The sequence below is a fragment of the Felis catus genome, chromosome B4 (assembly GCF_018350175.1).
Source record: "Felis catus isolate Fca126 chromosome B4, F.catus_Fca126_mat1.0, whole genome shotgun sequence".
NCBI lineage: Eukaryota > Metazoa > Chordata > Mammalia > Carnivora > Felidae > Felis > Felis catus.
The window spans coordinates 39,835,342-39,853,275 of NC_058374.1; the positions used below are offsets into that span (position 1 = coordinate 39,835,342).

Genomic DNA, 17,934 nt, shown 5'->3' on the forward strand with positions numbered 1-17,934 from the left:
GAGAATCTCAAGCAGGCTCCATGCCCAGTGTGGAGCCCAATGAGGGGCTTGATCTCACAACTGTGAGATTATGACCTAAGCCTAAATCAAGAGTCGGATGCTTAACTGACTGAGGCACCCCAAGAGAAATAACTTTTTTATTTATTTATTTTTAAAATTTTTTTTTAATGTTTATTTATTTATTTATTTTTTTGAGACAGAGAGAGACAGAGCATGAACGGGGGAGGGTCAGAGAGAAGGAGACACAGAATCCGAAACAGGGTCCAGGCTCTGAGCTGTCAGCACAGAGCCCAACGTGGGGCTCGAACCCATGGACCACGAGATCATGACCTGAGCTGAAGTAGGCTGCTTAACCGACTGAGCCACCCAGGCACCCCGAGAAATAGCTTTTTTAAAAACGCAAAAATAATGACTAAAAAAGATACCACTTTAATCAATTTCTTGTAGGAAATCTATAGGGAGTTGTGTTGAAAACAGGTTTCTGCTGCCCAAGGAAACCCCTACTGGCAAGAAAAGCAAACTAACAAAGTTACATTAAAAACATTTTTCCTAGGAATATTTAGTTTTTAAAATCAGCACCAGCTAGAAGCCAACAGGTACACAATGGAACTGATTCTATAGATTGAAGTTCTGAAACTATAGCAGCAAAATGAGAGAGAATGTTTATAATAAGGGGCTTTCTCAGCTTCCTGAAATCAGTGACTTTCCACATTTCTGACCACAACATACAGTATATACTTTACATTTTGGCTTAATACACACATTTATTTATAGGAAGCTTCATGCATGATGTGCTCTCATATTTTCCACCTATTCTACTCTACTCTCTTCCATTCCAATTCATTCCATTACATTTTATTGTTATTTTTTTTTTAATTTTTTTTTCAACGTTTATATATTTTTGGGACAGAGAGAGACAGAGCATGAACGGGGGAGGGGCAGAGAGAGAGGGAGACACAGAATCGGAAACAGGCTCCAGGCTCCGAGCCATCAGCCCAGAGCCCGACGCGGGGCTCGAACTCACGGACCGCGAGATCGTGACCTGGCTGAAGTCGGACGCTTAACCGACTGCGCCACCCAGGCGCCCCAACATTTTATTGTTATTTTTAAAAGTCTGAGTGGAAAGTAAAGAATCTAGAATTATCCTAACAGATTGAAACCAACAGTTTGAGAAACACCATTTACATTACAGTAAACAGATGTTCCCAACCCATCTTTCCACCCACCTCTCCCTTTGTATTGTGTTAATATTTTTATTTGAAATGAGGACTATAGTCAAATATGTAAAATATGTTAGTGCCAAGGATGCTATCCCATTTCTAATCATAAAAATTGTTTAAGTATTTCTAAGGTGTTGTCTTGGGGAAAATAAGGCAAATGAAATATTACGTATATGGATAAAAGGTGATACAGATATCAGGTTAAGAGTTTAATGACAATCCATCCACCTGCCTATTTGTCCACCCATCCCATCAATATGTATTGAGTATGTTTTCTGTGCCAGTGTTAAGAACTAGACACTTGGCAACGATCAGGGTATACAACAATAGAAAAAACAAACATGGCTTTTGTCTTCAAAGCAAGAATAGTAGGGGAGACTGACATTATACAAATAAAATGCTATTTCTAACTGTTTATACCAAATAACAGGCAAAAGCTGAGAATAAGATTATTATACTGTACTAAGTACATTTCCAGTTGAATATACTTTAAGATTTGAAAGAAAGAAATTCTCAAACACACAAGTACACAGCCAGGAAATAACACAGGTACTGTCAAAACTCTAGGGCAATATATGAAATACAGTGTACTTAGGCCATCAGGTACTGTACAACTTACAAATTGTAGACAAATTGTAGACAAATAGACTATTTTTGTACCTTGTACATGCTTATATTACTGCACGTATCATTCTATACAGTACTGTTTTATTTATAGGTCAGTCTCTCTAGAATATAAGCTCCACATGGGTAGGCATCTTCTTTGTTTTTCTGCTTAGAGAGTGCTTGGCATTTAAGATGCATTCAATCAATGCATATTGCACTGAACAGAAACCAATTTAAAAAAAACAAGAGACACACAGTGCCTGGGTGGCTCAGTTAGTTAAGCATCTGACTCCTGATTCTGACTCAGGTCATGATCTCAGGTATCCTGCTTGGGATACTCTTTCTCTCCCTCTCTCTCTCTCTGTCCCTCCCCTACTCACATGTGCATGCATGTGCATGCTCTCACTCTCAAGATAAATAAAAACCCCAAGAGGTAGTAGTTGGGGTATTTAGATATACACACCTAAGAGATTTATAGCTAAATTTTAGGGGGGGTAGGAATCACTATTTTAGGCCAACCAATTAACCCCCCTCCCTAAATAATCCACATAAATCCAAATTACACCAAAGGTGTTAGAAGCATAAAATTATCTTGAACTGTCATTGCTAACTTAAAAATATCTACAACTGAAGGGGGACCTGGGTGGTTAGGTCGGTTATACATCCGACTTTGGCTCAGGTCATGATCTCACAGTTCATGGGTTTGAGCCCCAAGTTGGGCTCGGTGCTGACAGCTCAGAGCCTGGTGACTGCTTCAGATTCTGTGTATCCCTCTCTCTCTGCCCCTCCCCCACTCATGCTCTTTCTCTCTCTCAAAAATAATAAACAGTAAAAAATTTTTTTAAATATCTACAACTAAAAATGTTCAATTTTTTTTTTTCAACGTTTATTTATTTTTGGGACAGAGAGAGACAGAGCATAAACGGGGGAGGGGCAGAGAGGGAGGGAGACACAGAATCGGAAACATGCTCCAGGTTCTGAGCCATCAGCCCAGAGCCTGACGCGGGGCTCGAACTCACGGACCGTGAGATCGTGACCTGGCTGAAGTCGAACGCTTAACCGACTACGCCACCCAGGCGCCCCTAAAAATGTTCAATTTTACAACAAATACAAACTCTTACCCACAACGAACTTTCATCTAATAAGAACCATACATGATTAATACCTGAGGGAGCTGTTGTTGGGGTTTTTTAGGTCTTGATGAAGTTTTATCACCCATTCCTGATATTCTTGTTTTTGGATGGCAGTTGATTGTTTTAATTCATTTGACCATTTATTTTCTAAGTCCTAAAAAGAGAGAGTACACTAAGTGGTTAATTTTTTTACAAAAATAAATAAGCAAAAGAAAACGCAACTGTGTATCTAAAAGTCATTCTACTTCACTTACTTGCTGGGATTCAAAATGCTGAGCAGCCAGTGAATTTACATCTTGATCTGTCAGTGATTTCCCCAATTCCTGCATCACTTTTTCCATTTCAATACCTTGTCTAAAACATAAATAAGAAGATAAAATATGGTCATAAAATCTTTAAGGTATATGGCCACTCCAGAATCACTGAACAATCTCTATGAAGCAAAAATAAAATTTTTATTTTGGGGCGCCTAGGTGGCTCAAGTCAGTTAAGCGTCTGATTTCTGCTCACGTCATGATCTCGCAGTTTGTGAGTTCGAGCCCCGCCTCAGGCTCTGTGCTGACAGCTAGGAGCCTGGAGCCTGCTTCAGATTCTGTCTCCCTCTATATCTGTCCCTCCCTGACTCTTTCTCACACGCACTCTTTCTCTCTCTCAAAAATAAATACACATTAAATTTTTTTTAAATAATAAAAAAAAAAGAAAAGAAGAAATTTATTTTAAAGGAGTATGTCCAGGAATGGCAACTATAATACCAGGAAAGCACTTTGAAGCCTTGGAAATGCAGATGTGGAAATAATGACAATGTCATATAATACCAACGTCATTTGTACAGCTAAATTTTAATCTAAATTTAACCCATAAGTGAATGTGGTCAAAATCTAGGTAATCTTTCAATTTCTATGGCTAATGTTTAAAGTCAAGACTCCTTTCCATTTGCAGATTTCCTCAAAGATGACACTCTGCAACTCCAGCTTTAACATATTTTCTACTTCTATTTACATGAGTTAAAGTGACTTCAAGATTTGGAAGTCAGCTTATACAGTATTGCCCAAAGCTACCAATTAGGTTCTAAGAATAAAACCGGTATTAAGTCATAAAGCTCTCATTACATAGGAATATGAGATACGTTCTAAAGATATGTTTTAGTTATACCTTCTTCATTTACCTAAATAAACAATATGCATAAATTAAACATGGTTTTCCCACAGGAAAAACTAATCAATGCTGTTAGAAGTTCAGATAACTGAAGTTCCTTATGGGAGAGATGGGTTGTGATCAGCTGCGCCCGAGGGAGCCTTCTGCAGTGCTGGAAATATTCCATTTCTTGATCTGAGTGATGATTATATGGTGTGCGTACTTTAACTGTACACCTACAGTTTGTTGTCTTTTATGTGTGTATATTTTAATAAATAAGTTCATTGAACATTTTCGAATCTAAAAATTATTTTCTAATACAAATACATTTTAAAAGTTTGCTCTAAAATATATTGCAAACACATGTGGAAAGAATAAAGATGTGACCCAAAAGGATTTTACTATCATTCTCATTAATTTAATTGCTCTTAAATGAGAATTTATACTTACTTATAACAACTGATTAAGACACTTACATGTATATGGTAAATAAAACACATATATATTATACATTTATACATTTCTATATATACTTTCTAGTATTAAATATGCAATATCATTTAGTCTCCCCCTAATTCTAATGCAGGTGACCCCAGTAACTTTTTGTAACTACTGGGGGCCATGTGCTTGCAAGTAAGATTTTATTTAAAACATAAATAATTGCTAAACATTTATAAATATAAAGTTCGATATAAATAGATTAATATTTTACATTACACATGTTCCCTCTAGTGGATAAAAAGTATCATTGCCATTTTTAAGTTTTAGGGATTCAGTATCTTTAAATATCAATATATGAATATTTTTAAATATTTATATTTTATATCTGGTTTGCTAACAACAGCAAATCAACAGTAAGGAAAAAAAAGACTAATAAATAATTCAACAAATGAAATTTCATGAACATTTATTTCATTCTAAATGTGTCAGAAATGCAAATAGCTAATGATACAGTTAATGATACAATATACATTTTCTATGATTAAGATAAAAGGAAATTTCATTATGTTTCTAGCTATACCTAACTAGATACTGGCTTAGTATGTCAGGTGTGACAATTCTAACAATGTGAACATTATCTTGAAGACATTTAGAAATAAAGGATTATAACAGTCTTGATGCTGTGGTGAGAAATTGTCTTTTTAAGATGTAAAGTGGAATTAAAATGAAGACAGAAATAAGAAAATGTGTCACTTCTGCTCATGAATTGGGTAAGTGAATTGGGTGAACTTCCAGATACCAGTGAATTCCAACTTGCCTTAAGTTACACTGTTCACCTTTACACTATTTACCTACCTCAGGAGGAACACAGCTTGTTTTTCCTTTCCAGCTAACAGTTTGGATATGTGGAGAATAAATTGCAAAGCTGTTGTCAAAATAAATGTATTCCAATATTGTTTATGTTTAGAAAGAAAAAAAGAAAGCAAAACTCTATCAAGAAATTTGTCCAAAGGACATTTCAAAAAATAACATTAACCCAAACAAACTCCTACTAAAAAAACTATTACACAAAAGAAAAAAAATGTATGAAGTATCAGTAAATGCAGATAATTAGTAAGTTAATTCAGCTTCCCAAAAGGTGAAGAATCATGTGGAATAGGAATCTTCTTCTGACTTAGAAAAAAAAAAAAATACGGAATGCTGGTGGCCAGATATGGGATTTTCTGTGAGGTGTAGTGAGCAGATAGCAAAGTCACAATTCAGAGTAGCTTACCAGCTGAATGAAAGTCCTACTCATAGCTATTGATATGGACTATAGAATACATTGATATTGACTATAGCCAAGCTGGGATTTTTTTTTAATGTACCTAAATAGGAGAATGAGGATAGTCCCAGAAAACCTGAGAACCAAGAGCAGATTCAGAGTGAGCTGAAGGTTATATTATTTGAAGCCTTGGTAGGAAAAAAACCAAATAAATGAAGTTCAACAGAAAGTAATCAATTAATATTAGGTAATTATACTTTCATATATTTATATAAATTGAATCTATATTTCGTTCTTAATTCTAAAAATGTATTTACAGCTTTACTGGCTACATCATAAAAGACTGGGAAAAAAAAAAACATCAAATTTTCATCTCCTTTGGGAGACAGCTTCAACTATCTACCTGATGGCAACTACCTATACTGCAGGTATCCTGTCTATAAAGGAATAAACGGCCTCAAAACAGCTAATTACATACACAGTAACAAATGTCAAGACATCAAGTTCTTTTCGACAGGGACAGTTCTAATATTTTATTAGATAGGGGAAAAAAAAGGCTGAGTGGTGTAGAATTGTTACAAAAATGTACAAATCTATGCAATACAGTAAAAATGCTGATCTGGTACACAGAAGAGTATTTCTCAGGAAGAATTATTAAATTCAGTTGCTTATGATTTTTGTGTTTTACATATTCTTAACTATGACAATCATCAAAATAACAGTTTATTCTCATCTTGCTAGTCCCAACATTTTCTAATACAAAGCAAATGAGAGCCAGGAGCAAACCAGTATACGTTATTTTAAATTTACTACTTTGGGACAGATTATGAAATTAGTCACACAAAATACATGTGATTTGGTTCTAATATACTTTCACAATCAAGGAAATTTCACATCAGCAACACTGAAAAAATTATCTTAATGCCATGTATACCTAAAGTCTTAAGTATATATTTTAAGGTAATAAATTTTATTAAATTCTGCTAGATCAAAATGGATTATCTAGAAAAAGCATGTCTTGATTATTACATTTTATGAACTGCCAGGAAGCAATCTGGAAAGTCAGGTTTTAAAATAAATAATGCTAGCAATTTTTTACTTACTTACTCTGAAGAAAAAAATGAAAGACAAAAAGACTGCCTGCATACTGCTTGCAATGAATTAAAATCTAATTAAAATTTCTTGGAATAAGACTAGTGTTATTTTTTACTTCATGTAAATGAACTTACAAAATGAACTGAGAGAGACCATGAACATAGTAATGGCAGGGTTTTAAAGAGGTTCTGAACAGGGAGAGAGCATTGTACAGTGGTTAAGAGCTTTGGAGTCAGACTCCCTAGTTTCAAATTCCAGCTTGTCCTTAGACAAATTACTTAACTTATTTAAACCTCAGTTTCCTCATCTGTAAAAGGTGGTAATAATAGGATTCTGGTAAGAATTAAATGAGACAGGGCATCTGTTACTGACTGCATATTTGTGTCCCCCAATTCATATGTTGAAATCCTAATCCCCAATGTGATATTTGGAGGTGGGGCCTTGGGAAGTACTTACGTTTAGATGAAGCCATGAGGTTGGAGCCTTCATGACAGAATTGGTGTCTAGAGCTCTCTCTCTAAAAGATATGCACCAGGAGGGCACACTGAGGAAAGGCCATGGCAGCACACATCAAGGCATGGTGTAGAAGCAGATGGGTCTGCCAGATACCAAATCTGCTGGCACCTTGATCTTGAACTACCTAGCCTCCAGAACTGGGAGAAATAAATCTCTCTTGTGTAAGCCACCCAGTCTATGGTATTTTGTTATAGCAGTCTGAACGGATTAAGACATCATCTAAAGCACTTTGCACTGTGCCTAGAATAAAGCCTTTGACAAGAGGTGCCTTCAACAAGATGTAAGCTATTCCTCTTACTAGAAATAATATATGAGGCTACCATAATTTATTTAGGTAGATCACTTGAGAAGTTTTCCTAGTTGAAACTACAGATTGAAACACACAAAAAACTAATTTCTAATATTAGAGAATTTTTTCTATTTTATTTTTCAATTTTACAATTGAATGAAAATTGTTCTGCAGCCATCATACCTGACAATGTAACATTTAATTATGATAACGCAAGAAATCTGAAATACCTCTCTCGTAACTTTTTCAGCTCCACGTCTCTTTCACCAATCAGTTCTGAGATACTAACAAAGTAATTATGTTCCAAATTTAGAAGAGTTTCAGAGGCCGGAGAATGGATTAGGTCATGGTATACATCTGCAAAATCTTCATCCCAGCTGGGCTCTTCAGGCCTCGCATGCTCTAATGTGGTCTACAAGATGATACACAGACATTTATGATACGGTAAATCATACGCACATAAATCATGATACAGTATTTTTATTTAATACACTCTAGGTACATATAATATGATTCCATTTTTGTACATCAGACAAGGATAGAAAGACCTATTTATGTATGTGCATATATGGGTTATATAGGATTATTATAGTATACAAAAAATATGGGAAGATACAAACTAAGTTGTAATAGAAGTTACCTGGAGGCAGGGATGAGGAGGGGGTGCTAACATGGAGGAAGGGATAGGAGGTACCCATGATGGAAAAAAAACTAAGGATGCTATGATCTCATTTCTGTAAAACCACACACACACACACACACACACACACACACACACACACACGAAGGGATGATGAGCAAAACGCTAATGGTGGCAATTTCGCAAGAGTGGCATTTCCGATAATCTTTACTTATATTATAATGTATTAGTATAATCAGAAAAAACTACTCATTATAAATAAGACATTGCTAAAAAAGGATATACATTTGGAAAATGAGGTTATGTATGTAGTCACCTATTTAGTGATGCAATGACTCTGAAAACCCAATTCATGCATAGGATTTTATATCAAGATAAACATATGTGATTTCCTTATTTTGACCTTTTCTAGTATTTTAGTATTCTTCTTAAAATGTAACCATGCTCAAGGGCACCTAGGTGGCTCAGTTGGTTGCGTGTCCGACTTCAGCTCAGGTCATGATCTCACGGTTTTTGAGTTCAAGCCCCGCATCGGGCTCTGTGCTGACAGCTCAGAGCCTGGAGTCTGCTTCAGATTCTGTGTCCCCCCCGCCTCTGCCCCTCCTCCACTTGAGCTCTGTCTCTCAAAAATAAATAAATGTTAAAAAAAAAAAAACTTAAAAAAATGTAAGCATGCTTTTAAGATTAGGAAAACAGCAATCAAAATGATAAGGGACCAAGTAAACACTGATAAACAAGAAAAACAAAACAAGGAGAGGCAAAATGGGGATACCCTCAGCACATGCACAGATACATCCAGGGAAGTATACACACAAATCCAGGGAGGTACGGATGCCTGTCCCAGGGACCTGTGGATATGTCAACACATCAGACAGACACAGCACTTTATAGGTGAGAAAACTAGCTGATCAGTCCCTTGTCAAAGATCATACAATTTAATGGCAAAGGTGGAAATAACACAAAGAATTCAATATTTTTTCCTTTATTGATCTTTGTAGACAGACATCTGTGAAAAAAGAACAATCTGAATTCTTCCCTTTTCTTACCAATATTAAAAACTAATCAATGGCATAACTCCAAGTAATAAATTACCTAAAATAAAACAAATGGACAAATCTCAGAGACAGGTATCTTGAATCCAGTCAATCAATACATAAAGTTTTCCCCCTTGTTTTCTTTCACCTATATTTCAATCAATTGCCAGATCACGAGGGAAGAATTTAAGGTGACTAAAACATGGATTTCATCTGTTCTAATGACTCTGAAAACTTGAAAGCACATTCTGATAACTGCTGTAGGAATTATAACCAGCCTACATGACTTAAGCTCCATTCAAAATTCACTTCAAGTTCAGGCTAAAATTTTGTAGAAAGGAGCTAGTGAGAGATCGTAGGGATCTGTTTGCCCATACATAATACCGGACATCCAGTCACCCCACTAACCAGATTGGTTACTACAATAACTGGCAACATCAATTTAAAAATCGGCCTAGAGCAAGCCTTATGAATAGGCAGAAACTACCTACATGAGAAACACTAAACAGAGTTTTCCCTTCACCTAACTCATACCACTCCCTCAGGAGAGACCATACTAGAAAGGGAACTGTGACAGGTGAAGGGAATGGGGCACTGAGGAAAGGCCTACAGACAGAAAACTAATGTCCCGGCCATTATTTCTCCACTTCCACCTTCCCACATAAAACTTTGGTGCTGAGTTCACAGACTTCCTCTCATTTCCACCTCCTGTCATCAACCTGAGTCACTTGGATGTCCATGTGGATAACCCAACTCAATGCCCTGCCTTCTTACTTCCCCGAATCCTTGTCTTTACTCAGTCCTCCGCCATTGTCTAACCACTGTCTTGCCAAAATCCTCAACTACCTTGACTCATGTTCTTTCTCTTGCCCACCTAACAAAACTCTAATCTTATTCCTCTTCTCTATGCCTGCAGTTGGGCTATAGAATGCTGCAGCAGAAAAACTACAAAACTGTAAAGTTTATGGTGGCAGACTGGTGTCAGTCTAATCTTTCCCTTCAATGATGCAATGCTATCTTTCTCTGGTCAGTTCTCTCCTCAAACATCCAACTATGTTATCAGTTCCCCACCTCATCTACAAGTGGTCTGTCCTTATTATTTCCCAGATAAAGCAGAAGCAGTTAGAAGAGAATGTCCTCAACTTCCTGCTACCAAAGTAGTACAATTTTCAGAATCTATGTCCACCCTTTCCTTCCTCCTTTCTGCCATAACAGAAGGGTCCCTCTTCCCAGTTAAGATTAACTCTCTACTTGAGTTCTGAATTCTGTACCTTCTAGACTTCCTCTCTGCCACTGTAAATAAATCTTGGACCCTGTGCTCTCATTTTGCAAATGCCTTGTCTCTCTTCTCCATGCAAACAAGCTTCTTGAGTTATCTACTTCCACTCAATCTATTTCCACACTTCCACACATTCTTAAAGTCACTGAAATCTAGTTTTGGCCCCCACCAATCCATTGAAACTGATCTTGCCACAGATAAGATTACCTGATAAACCCAATGGATATTTTTGAGTCTTTTTCGTACTACATTTTCTTGGCAGAATCTGACACTACTGACCATTCCCTCCTTCTTGGCACCTCTCTTTTCTCAACTTTCATGAAACCATAATCTTCTGTCTTCCTTCCACTTCCTGGGCCAGTTCCTCTCTTTCCTTTGCAGGTTCTTCTTCTGCCGTTCATCCTCAAGTGTTAGTGTCTTCATTTACTTGTATATTCACCCATCTTTTTTTTTTTTCTTCCATCCATCTACCCCATCTATACAACCCATACCAAAGCCCTGTTCTTTTCAGAGACTGGGCTAGGTACCAGAGTTATAATAGAGAAAAAACTAAACATTTCCAAGTGGCTATCCATAAGTAAGAGATATAGATAAGTCAATAGATAATTATAATACAGGGTTTCATCGGGATTCTGTGCAGGCATCTACTCTTCTCATTCTACACAGTCACCTTGAACAATTTCATTCCTTCTATGACTTCAAAATTCATCTATGTACAAGTGACTCCAAAACCTTTATCTCCAATCCAATAATCTTTCCTGAGTGCCAGGTGTAGATAGCTAAGTGCTTATGAGACATCTCCACATGGATGTCTTGTAAGCACTTCACATGTAATAGATATAAAACTGAAGCCATCACTTTAATGCCAAACCTTGCTTCTCAAGTGAAGGGAGCCACTCTTCTACTGTTCCTCCAGTTGTCCAAGCCAGAAATCTGGGCCAAGTGATCTTTTATCTTTCAAGTCTCAGCTTAAATGTTACCTCCTTAGAGAGGAGATCTCTAACCCCATACAAACAGGTCCTCCCATCCCACTTCTCCCCCTCCTCCTATGATGGTACCCTATTTATTTCCTTTATTACATGTTTATGATTATAATTTATATACTTGTTTATTAACTGTCTTTTTCACTACCATTAGTGAAGGTAATACGGACCAGATTTGTTCTTTTGATATATCTTCAATGCCTAGCACAGGATCCACAACAGTATTTGTTGAATAAACAAATGCATGAATGAAAAGTCATTTGTTATCTTCTCTTCAACTCCATTACTGCTATTCCAGACAAAGCTTTCATCATTTCTTCCCTAAATACAATAGTCTTCCAACTTATTCCAATTTTTCCCCTTGCAGTATAAATTCTTTACACTAATGCACTGAACTGATGTTCCTGAAGTGTAAATATGATCATCTTACTCTGCTAAACTCTTTCAAAGCTGCTCATTACCTTTAGCATAAAGACAAAACTCAAGGAAGGGGACTGTCCTCTCCCAAGGCGCCCCTGAGATTGATACTGAGCCCTGGGGCTGGCTCCCTCCCCCACAGGCAGCAGCTCCAGTCTGGAGAAAGTCGAGCAACCCTGAAAACTCTGATATTCACTCCTAAGGCTATTTGCAAAGTAGACACTGGCTCTCTCTGTATTTTTTGTTCCCCAGTCCGTGGTCCAGGGAGGTTTTTCTCTTGTCCAAATACAATCCCACACTGCCACAGCCTCTCTTTCTCTTCCTTTTGTTTCTCTACCAAAGGGGTTCCCCCGCTCCTCTGTGCCTACACCGCCTGTTTTATGTCTCCCAATTCACAAACAGACACCTCTGTCCTGCCAGGCTGTCTCTTTCCACCTGTGGATATTTTTCTGTCACTCTATAGCCTGGATTCCTGGTATTCCAAGTGTTCTGACCTCAATACTGTTGTGTTTGAGTTGAGGGTTGAGGGACATTCCGATCCCTCTCTCTCCACCATCTTGACTCACACCCAAATTGGCAAAGAAGAAGTCAAACTTCCAGTTTTCACAGGTGACATGATACTCTACATGGAAAACCCAAAAGACAACAAAAAACTGCTAGAACTGATACATGAATTCAGCAAAGTTACAGGATATAAAATTAATGTACAGAAATCAGTTGCATTTCTATACACCAATAATGAAGCAACAGAAAGAGATATCAAGGAATTGAGCCCATTTACAATTGCACCAAGAACCATAAAATACCTAGGAATAAACCTAACCAATGAGGTAAAAGATATGTATGCTGAAAACTACAGGAAGCTTATGAAAGAAATTGAAAAAGACACAAAGAAATGTAAAAACATTCCATACTCATGGATTGGAAGAACAAATATTGTTAAAATATCAATACTACCAAAAGCAATATACACATGCAATGCAATCCCAATCAAAATAGTACCAGCATTCTTCACAGAGCTAGAACAAACAATCCCAAAATCTGTATGGAACCACAAAAGACCCCAAATAGCCAAAGCAGTGTTGAAAAAGAAAACCAAAGCTGGAGGCATCATAATTCTGGACTTCAAGCTATATTACAAAGCTGTTATCAAGACAGTATGGTATTGGCACAAAAACAGATTCACAGACCAATGAAATAGAATAGAGAACCGAGAATTTGAACCACAAATATATGGCCAACTAATCTTTGACAAAGCAGGAAAGAGTATCCACTAGAAAAACGACAAGTCTCTTTGCAAATGGTGCTGGGAGAACTGGACAGCAACATGCAGAACAAATGAACCTGGACTACTTTCTAACACCATACACAAAAACAAATTCAAAATGGATGAAAGACCTAAATGTGAGACAGGAAACAAAATTCTGGAAAACAGGCAACAACCTCTTTGACATCAGCCACAGCAACCTCTGACCTGACACATCTCCAAAGGCAGGGGAAATAAAAGCAAAAACAAACTATTGGGACCTCATCAAGATAAAAAGCTTCTGCACAGTGAAGGAAAAAAATCAACAAAAATAAGAGGCAACCAATGGAGTGGGAGAAAATATTTGCAAATGACATATTGGATAAAGGGTTGTATCAAAAATCTGTAAAGAACTTACCAAACTCAACACCCAAAAAACAAATAATCCAGTGAAGAAATGGGCAGGAGACATGAATAGACACTTTTCCAAAGAAGACATCCAAATGGCCAAGAGACACATGAAAAGATGCTCAACATTGCTCATTATCAGGGAAATACAAATCAAAACCACACTGAGATACCATCTCACACTGGTCAGAGTGGCTAAAATGAACAACTCAGGAAACAACAGATGTTGGCGAGGATGTGAAAAAACAGGAACCTTCTTGAATGCAAACTGGTGCAGCCACTCTGGAAAACAGTGTGGAGGTTCCTCAAAAAATTAAAAATAGAATTACCCTACAACGCAGCAACAGCACTACTAGGAATTTATCCAAAGGATACAGGAGCGCTGATTTGTGGAGGCCTATGTACCCCAATGTTTATAGCAGCACTTTCAACAATAGCCATATTATGGAAAGAGCCCAAATGTCCATCAACTGATGAATGGATAAAGAAGATGGGGTATAATACAATGGAATACTACTTGGCAATGAAAAAGAATGAAATCTTGCCATTTGCAACAACGTGGATGGAACTGGTATTATGCTAAGTGAAATGAGTCAGTCAGAAAAAGACAGATATCATGTTTTCACTCATATATGGAATTTGAGAAACTTAATAGAAGACCATAGAGGAAGGGAAGGAAAAATAAGTTACAAACAGAAAGGGAGGCAAACCATAAGAGATTTTTGAATACAGAAGACAAACTGAGGGTTGATGGGGGTGGGGAGTTGGGGGGCGGGGAAAATGGGTGATGGGCATTGAGGAGGGCATTGCTGGGATAAGCACTGGGTGTTGTATATAAGTGATGAATCATGGGAATCTAGTCCTGAAGCCAAGACTACACTGTATACATGGTATTTTAACTAACTTGACAATAAATTAAAAAAAAAAAAAAAGACAAAACTCAAGATGTCTTGTAAGACTCTTTCCTAGCCATTCTGAACTTCTTTCAGTTTTTCTTTAAAAAAAATTAAAAAAAATTTTTTTGAACATTTAATTTTTGAGAGACAGAGCATGAGCAGGGGAGGGGCAGAGAGAGGGAGACACAATCTGGAGCAGGATCCAGGCTCTGAGCTGTCAGTATAGAGCCCAATGTAGGGCTTGAACTCATGAGCTGTGAGATCATGACCTGAGTTGAAGTTGGACACTTAACTGACTGAGCTACCCAAGCGCCTGCCCCCCCCCCTTTTTTTTAATGTTTATCGGGGGGGGGGGGCATGAGTGGGGGAGGGGCAGAGAGAAGAGACACAGAATCTGATACAGGCTCCAGGCTCCAAGCTGTCAGCACAGAGCCTGATGTGGAGCTCGAACCCATGAACCGCGATATCGTGACCCGAGCCGAAGTTGGATGCTCAACTGACTTAGCCACCCAGGTGCCCCTCTTCCGGTTTTTTTAATGTGCCATGGGCTCTCTCACCTCCAGGACTTTATGTTTTACCTTCTACCCAGGACATTCTTTCTCCACTCTCCCACCATATACCTTTCACCCACCTATTTCTAACTAATCTTTCAGGTCTTAACTCAGTTTCTCTTTCCTGTGGGAAGCTTTCCTGAAGTTCTGTAGACTAAAATAGGTGTACCTGCTTTGTGCTTTCCTCACACTCTGCCCCCTACCGTAGCACTTAATATATTCCACTCCTTTTAATTTTACATATCTATCTGTCTGCTGTCAGCCTGTAAACTCTATGAAGGTAAGAATTGTGTCTATGTCTATTTTGTTTTTGCTAACCCCAAGTGCCTAACACAGTATCTGATATCTAACAGATGCTCAGTACACATTTGATGAATGGATGAATACAAAGAGACTTAAGAAGAGAATAATGAAATGGAAGATAGGGCACCACCAAAAATAGCCAACTGTACAATTTTGTCAACAGTTTGCTCTGTTTGGCTTTCCTGATCTATCCAGGCTTACTTCCCATTATTTAAAAAATTAATGCAATAGCAAAAGATGCTGCAGTGATTAGGAAAAGCAATATAATAAGATGTTTGGAGGCTGGAAGGAGAACAAGATGACCAGCAACTAATCCTGACAGTAGATAAGAAAAGGAAACACAGAAGAAAATAGAATTACTGTACAAAGTAGGACTTAGAGTCACACACATTTTGGTAGACCATCAGAACCTCCTCTACCAGGTAAGTACATATGAAAGCACAGCTGTGTTATCAGGGGCAATGGTCCCCACTGTGAAAATTCCTTTTATAACAGCAGCATGTTCAGTACATCTGTGCTGTGATAGGACACACAGTCCTCTCTTGCAGCAATGCCTCATGGTATTCCCTACAGGGAATTACTTACATTTATAATGATGACTTAGAGTCAACAAGAAGTTAGAGCTGAATTTTATATACTGTGCTTAAGAAAGCACAAGGAAATGTGTACTACGCTTTTTATTAAAAATTTTTTTAAGTTTATTTTTTTAGTAATCTCTACACCCAAAATGGGCCTCAAACTCATGACCATGAGATCAAAAGTCACATGCTCTACCGATTGAGCCCACCAGGCACCCTTGTACTACATTTTTTAAAGATCTTTGTCAAAAGGTGGTTAATGTAAAAGTCTCGTGATTTAAATATCTCCGCAACTGAAGTATCTAGTAAATCCATTCACAGTAAATGCAGTTCATTCCTTCATAAACCAAAGTAACTGGTATTACCATAAACATTTGGCCATTTTATCTCTTTATTGATGGTCCAGTTATTCTTCTCAGGTTACTGAAATAGTGTTTACCCATATATGGCAGAGATGCATTAGCCCCCTTCTGTCCCGTCCTCTACTCCATTCTGCTTCCACTATCAGAGTCACGCTGTGATCCTTCTGGTCTCCACAGTACCGAGGCTTCTAACCTCTGCAGGCCCTTTGGCAATCTGCAACATAGTTCCCTTTCATTTTCAGTTCCTTCTTTTTCCTTGCTGATACCCACATTTCTTGAGCTGTATTGAGCTGTTCGGCTTATAATTTTCACAGCTAGTGACAGTCCAAATACATCCAGTGGGTATAACAATATTTGGGTCTTCTCACTTTCCTGTCAATACTTCCTTTTTTTTTTTTCTTCTTTTTTTACTGTTAGAATTAGCTTCTTTTCTCTATCTTTCCTTAATTCTTTGAAAACAGGGGCGCCTGGGTGGCTCAGTCAGTTAAGCATCCTACTTTGGCTCAGGTCATGATCTCACAGTTCGTGGGTTTGAGCCCCGTGGTCAGGCTCTGTGCTGACAGCTCAGAGGGGAGCCTGCTTCAGATTGTGTCTCTCTCTCACTCTGCTCCTTCCCTGCTCACACACTCTCTCTCTCAAAAATAAACATAAAAAAATTAAAATTAAAATTAAAAAATAAAAACAAACAAGCAACTATACTTCTGGAAGTTTGGCATTGCTAGAAAGCTGAACTCTATATAACAAGAGGTGCTAGGTATCTACTCAATTTGCACAGGGGGAGAACAGAGTACTTGCTCAGTTGAGGCTTGTTGATTTTAATTCAATGTAAATCTGAACTCTTGTGATTAAATGAGTCAGTATAAACTGTTCTTATTTTGTTATATTAATATTACTGTTGTTATGATCATTCACCTGGAAGATAGTCAAATTCCTGTTTTTAGAATGGCTAATGTGCAGAAGAATAAGATTAAACCATAAATTAGTAAATATGGTAATTTTTAAAAATAATAATATAAATTTCAGGGCATTGAAGTGGCTCAGTCGGTTAAGTGTCTGACTCTCAATTTCAGTTCAGGTCAGGATCTCACAGTTCATGGCACTGAGCCCTGCCTCAGGCTCCACGTTGATAGCACAGAGCCTGCTTAGGATTCTCTCTCTCCCTCTCTGCCCCTCCACCGATCATGCTCTCTCCCTCTCTCTCAAAATAAATAAAAATAAACTTTAAAAAAATAGTAAGATAAACTTCAACACATAAGCCCTATTGACTCACCATTGGGAAGTTTTCTCTTTAGTTACACAAAATCAGGGATAGAAGAGGATCTGCTTCCAGATTTTGTATCAAACCAATAGTAATCCTAGTGGAGAGATTGACTGCTTTCTTCAAGAACTCTTGACCACTCATTCCTCCCCTAACTTCCACACATGCTCTCACAGTATTTATCCTAACACTGACTGCACAGTGTTATAGGCTAGAGATTTCTTTGTCTCTTCTTACTAGATTGTAAGCTCCTTGAAGGCAAAGACTTATCCTCAGCTGTG

General features: G+C 37.7%; 1 protein-coding gene across 4 annotated transcripts in view; it reads right to left on the reverse strand.

Moving 5' to 3' along the window:
• The window catches only part of CB4H12orf4 (chromosome B4 C12orf4 homolog), a 47,191-nt gene that overhangs the window by 22,394 nt on the left and 6,863 nt on the right, over positions 1–17,934 (reverse strand). For 3 of the 4 annotated variants that reach the window (XM_019834385.3, XM_003988286.5, XM_023256691.2), the window contains exons 4-6: positions 7,929–8,110; positions 3,214–3,313; positions 2,992–3,113 (exon numbers count right to left, since the gene is read on the reverse strand). In XM_019834385.3, the coding sequence (XP_019689944.3) occupies positions 2,992–3,113; positions 3,214–3,313; positions 7,929–8,110 (404 nt within the window). Of the gene's footprint in view, positions 1–2,991; positions 3,114–3,213; positions 3,314–7,928; positions 8,111–17,934 lie in introns of those variants that run through there. The other variant, XM_023256694.2, reaches the window with a different exon arrangement.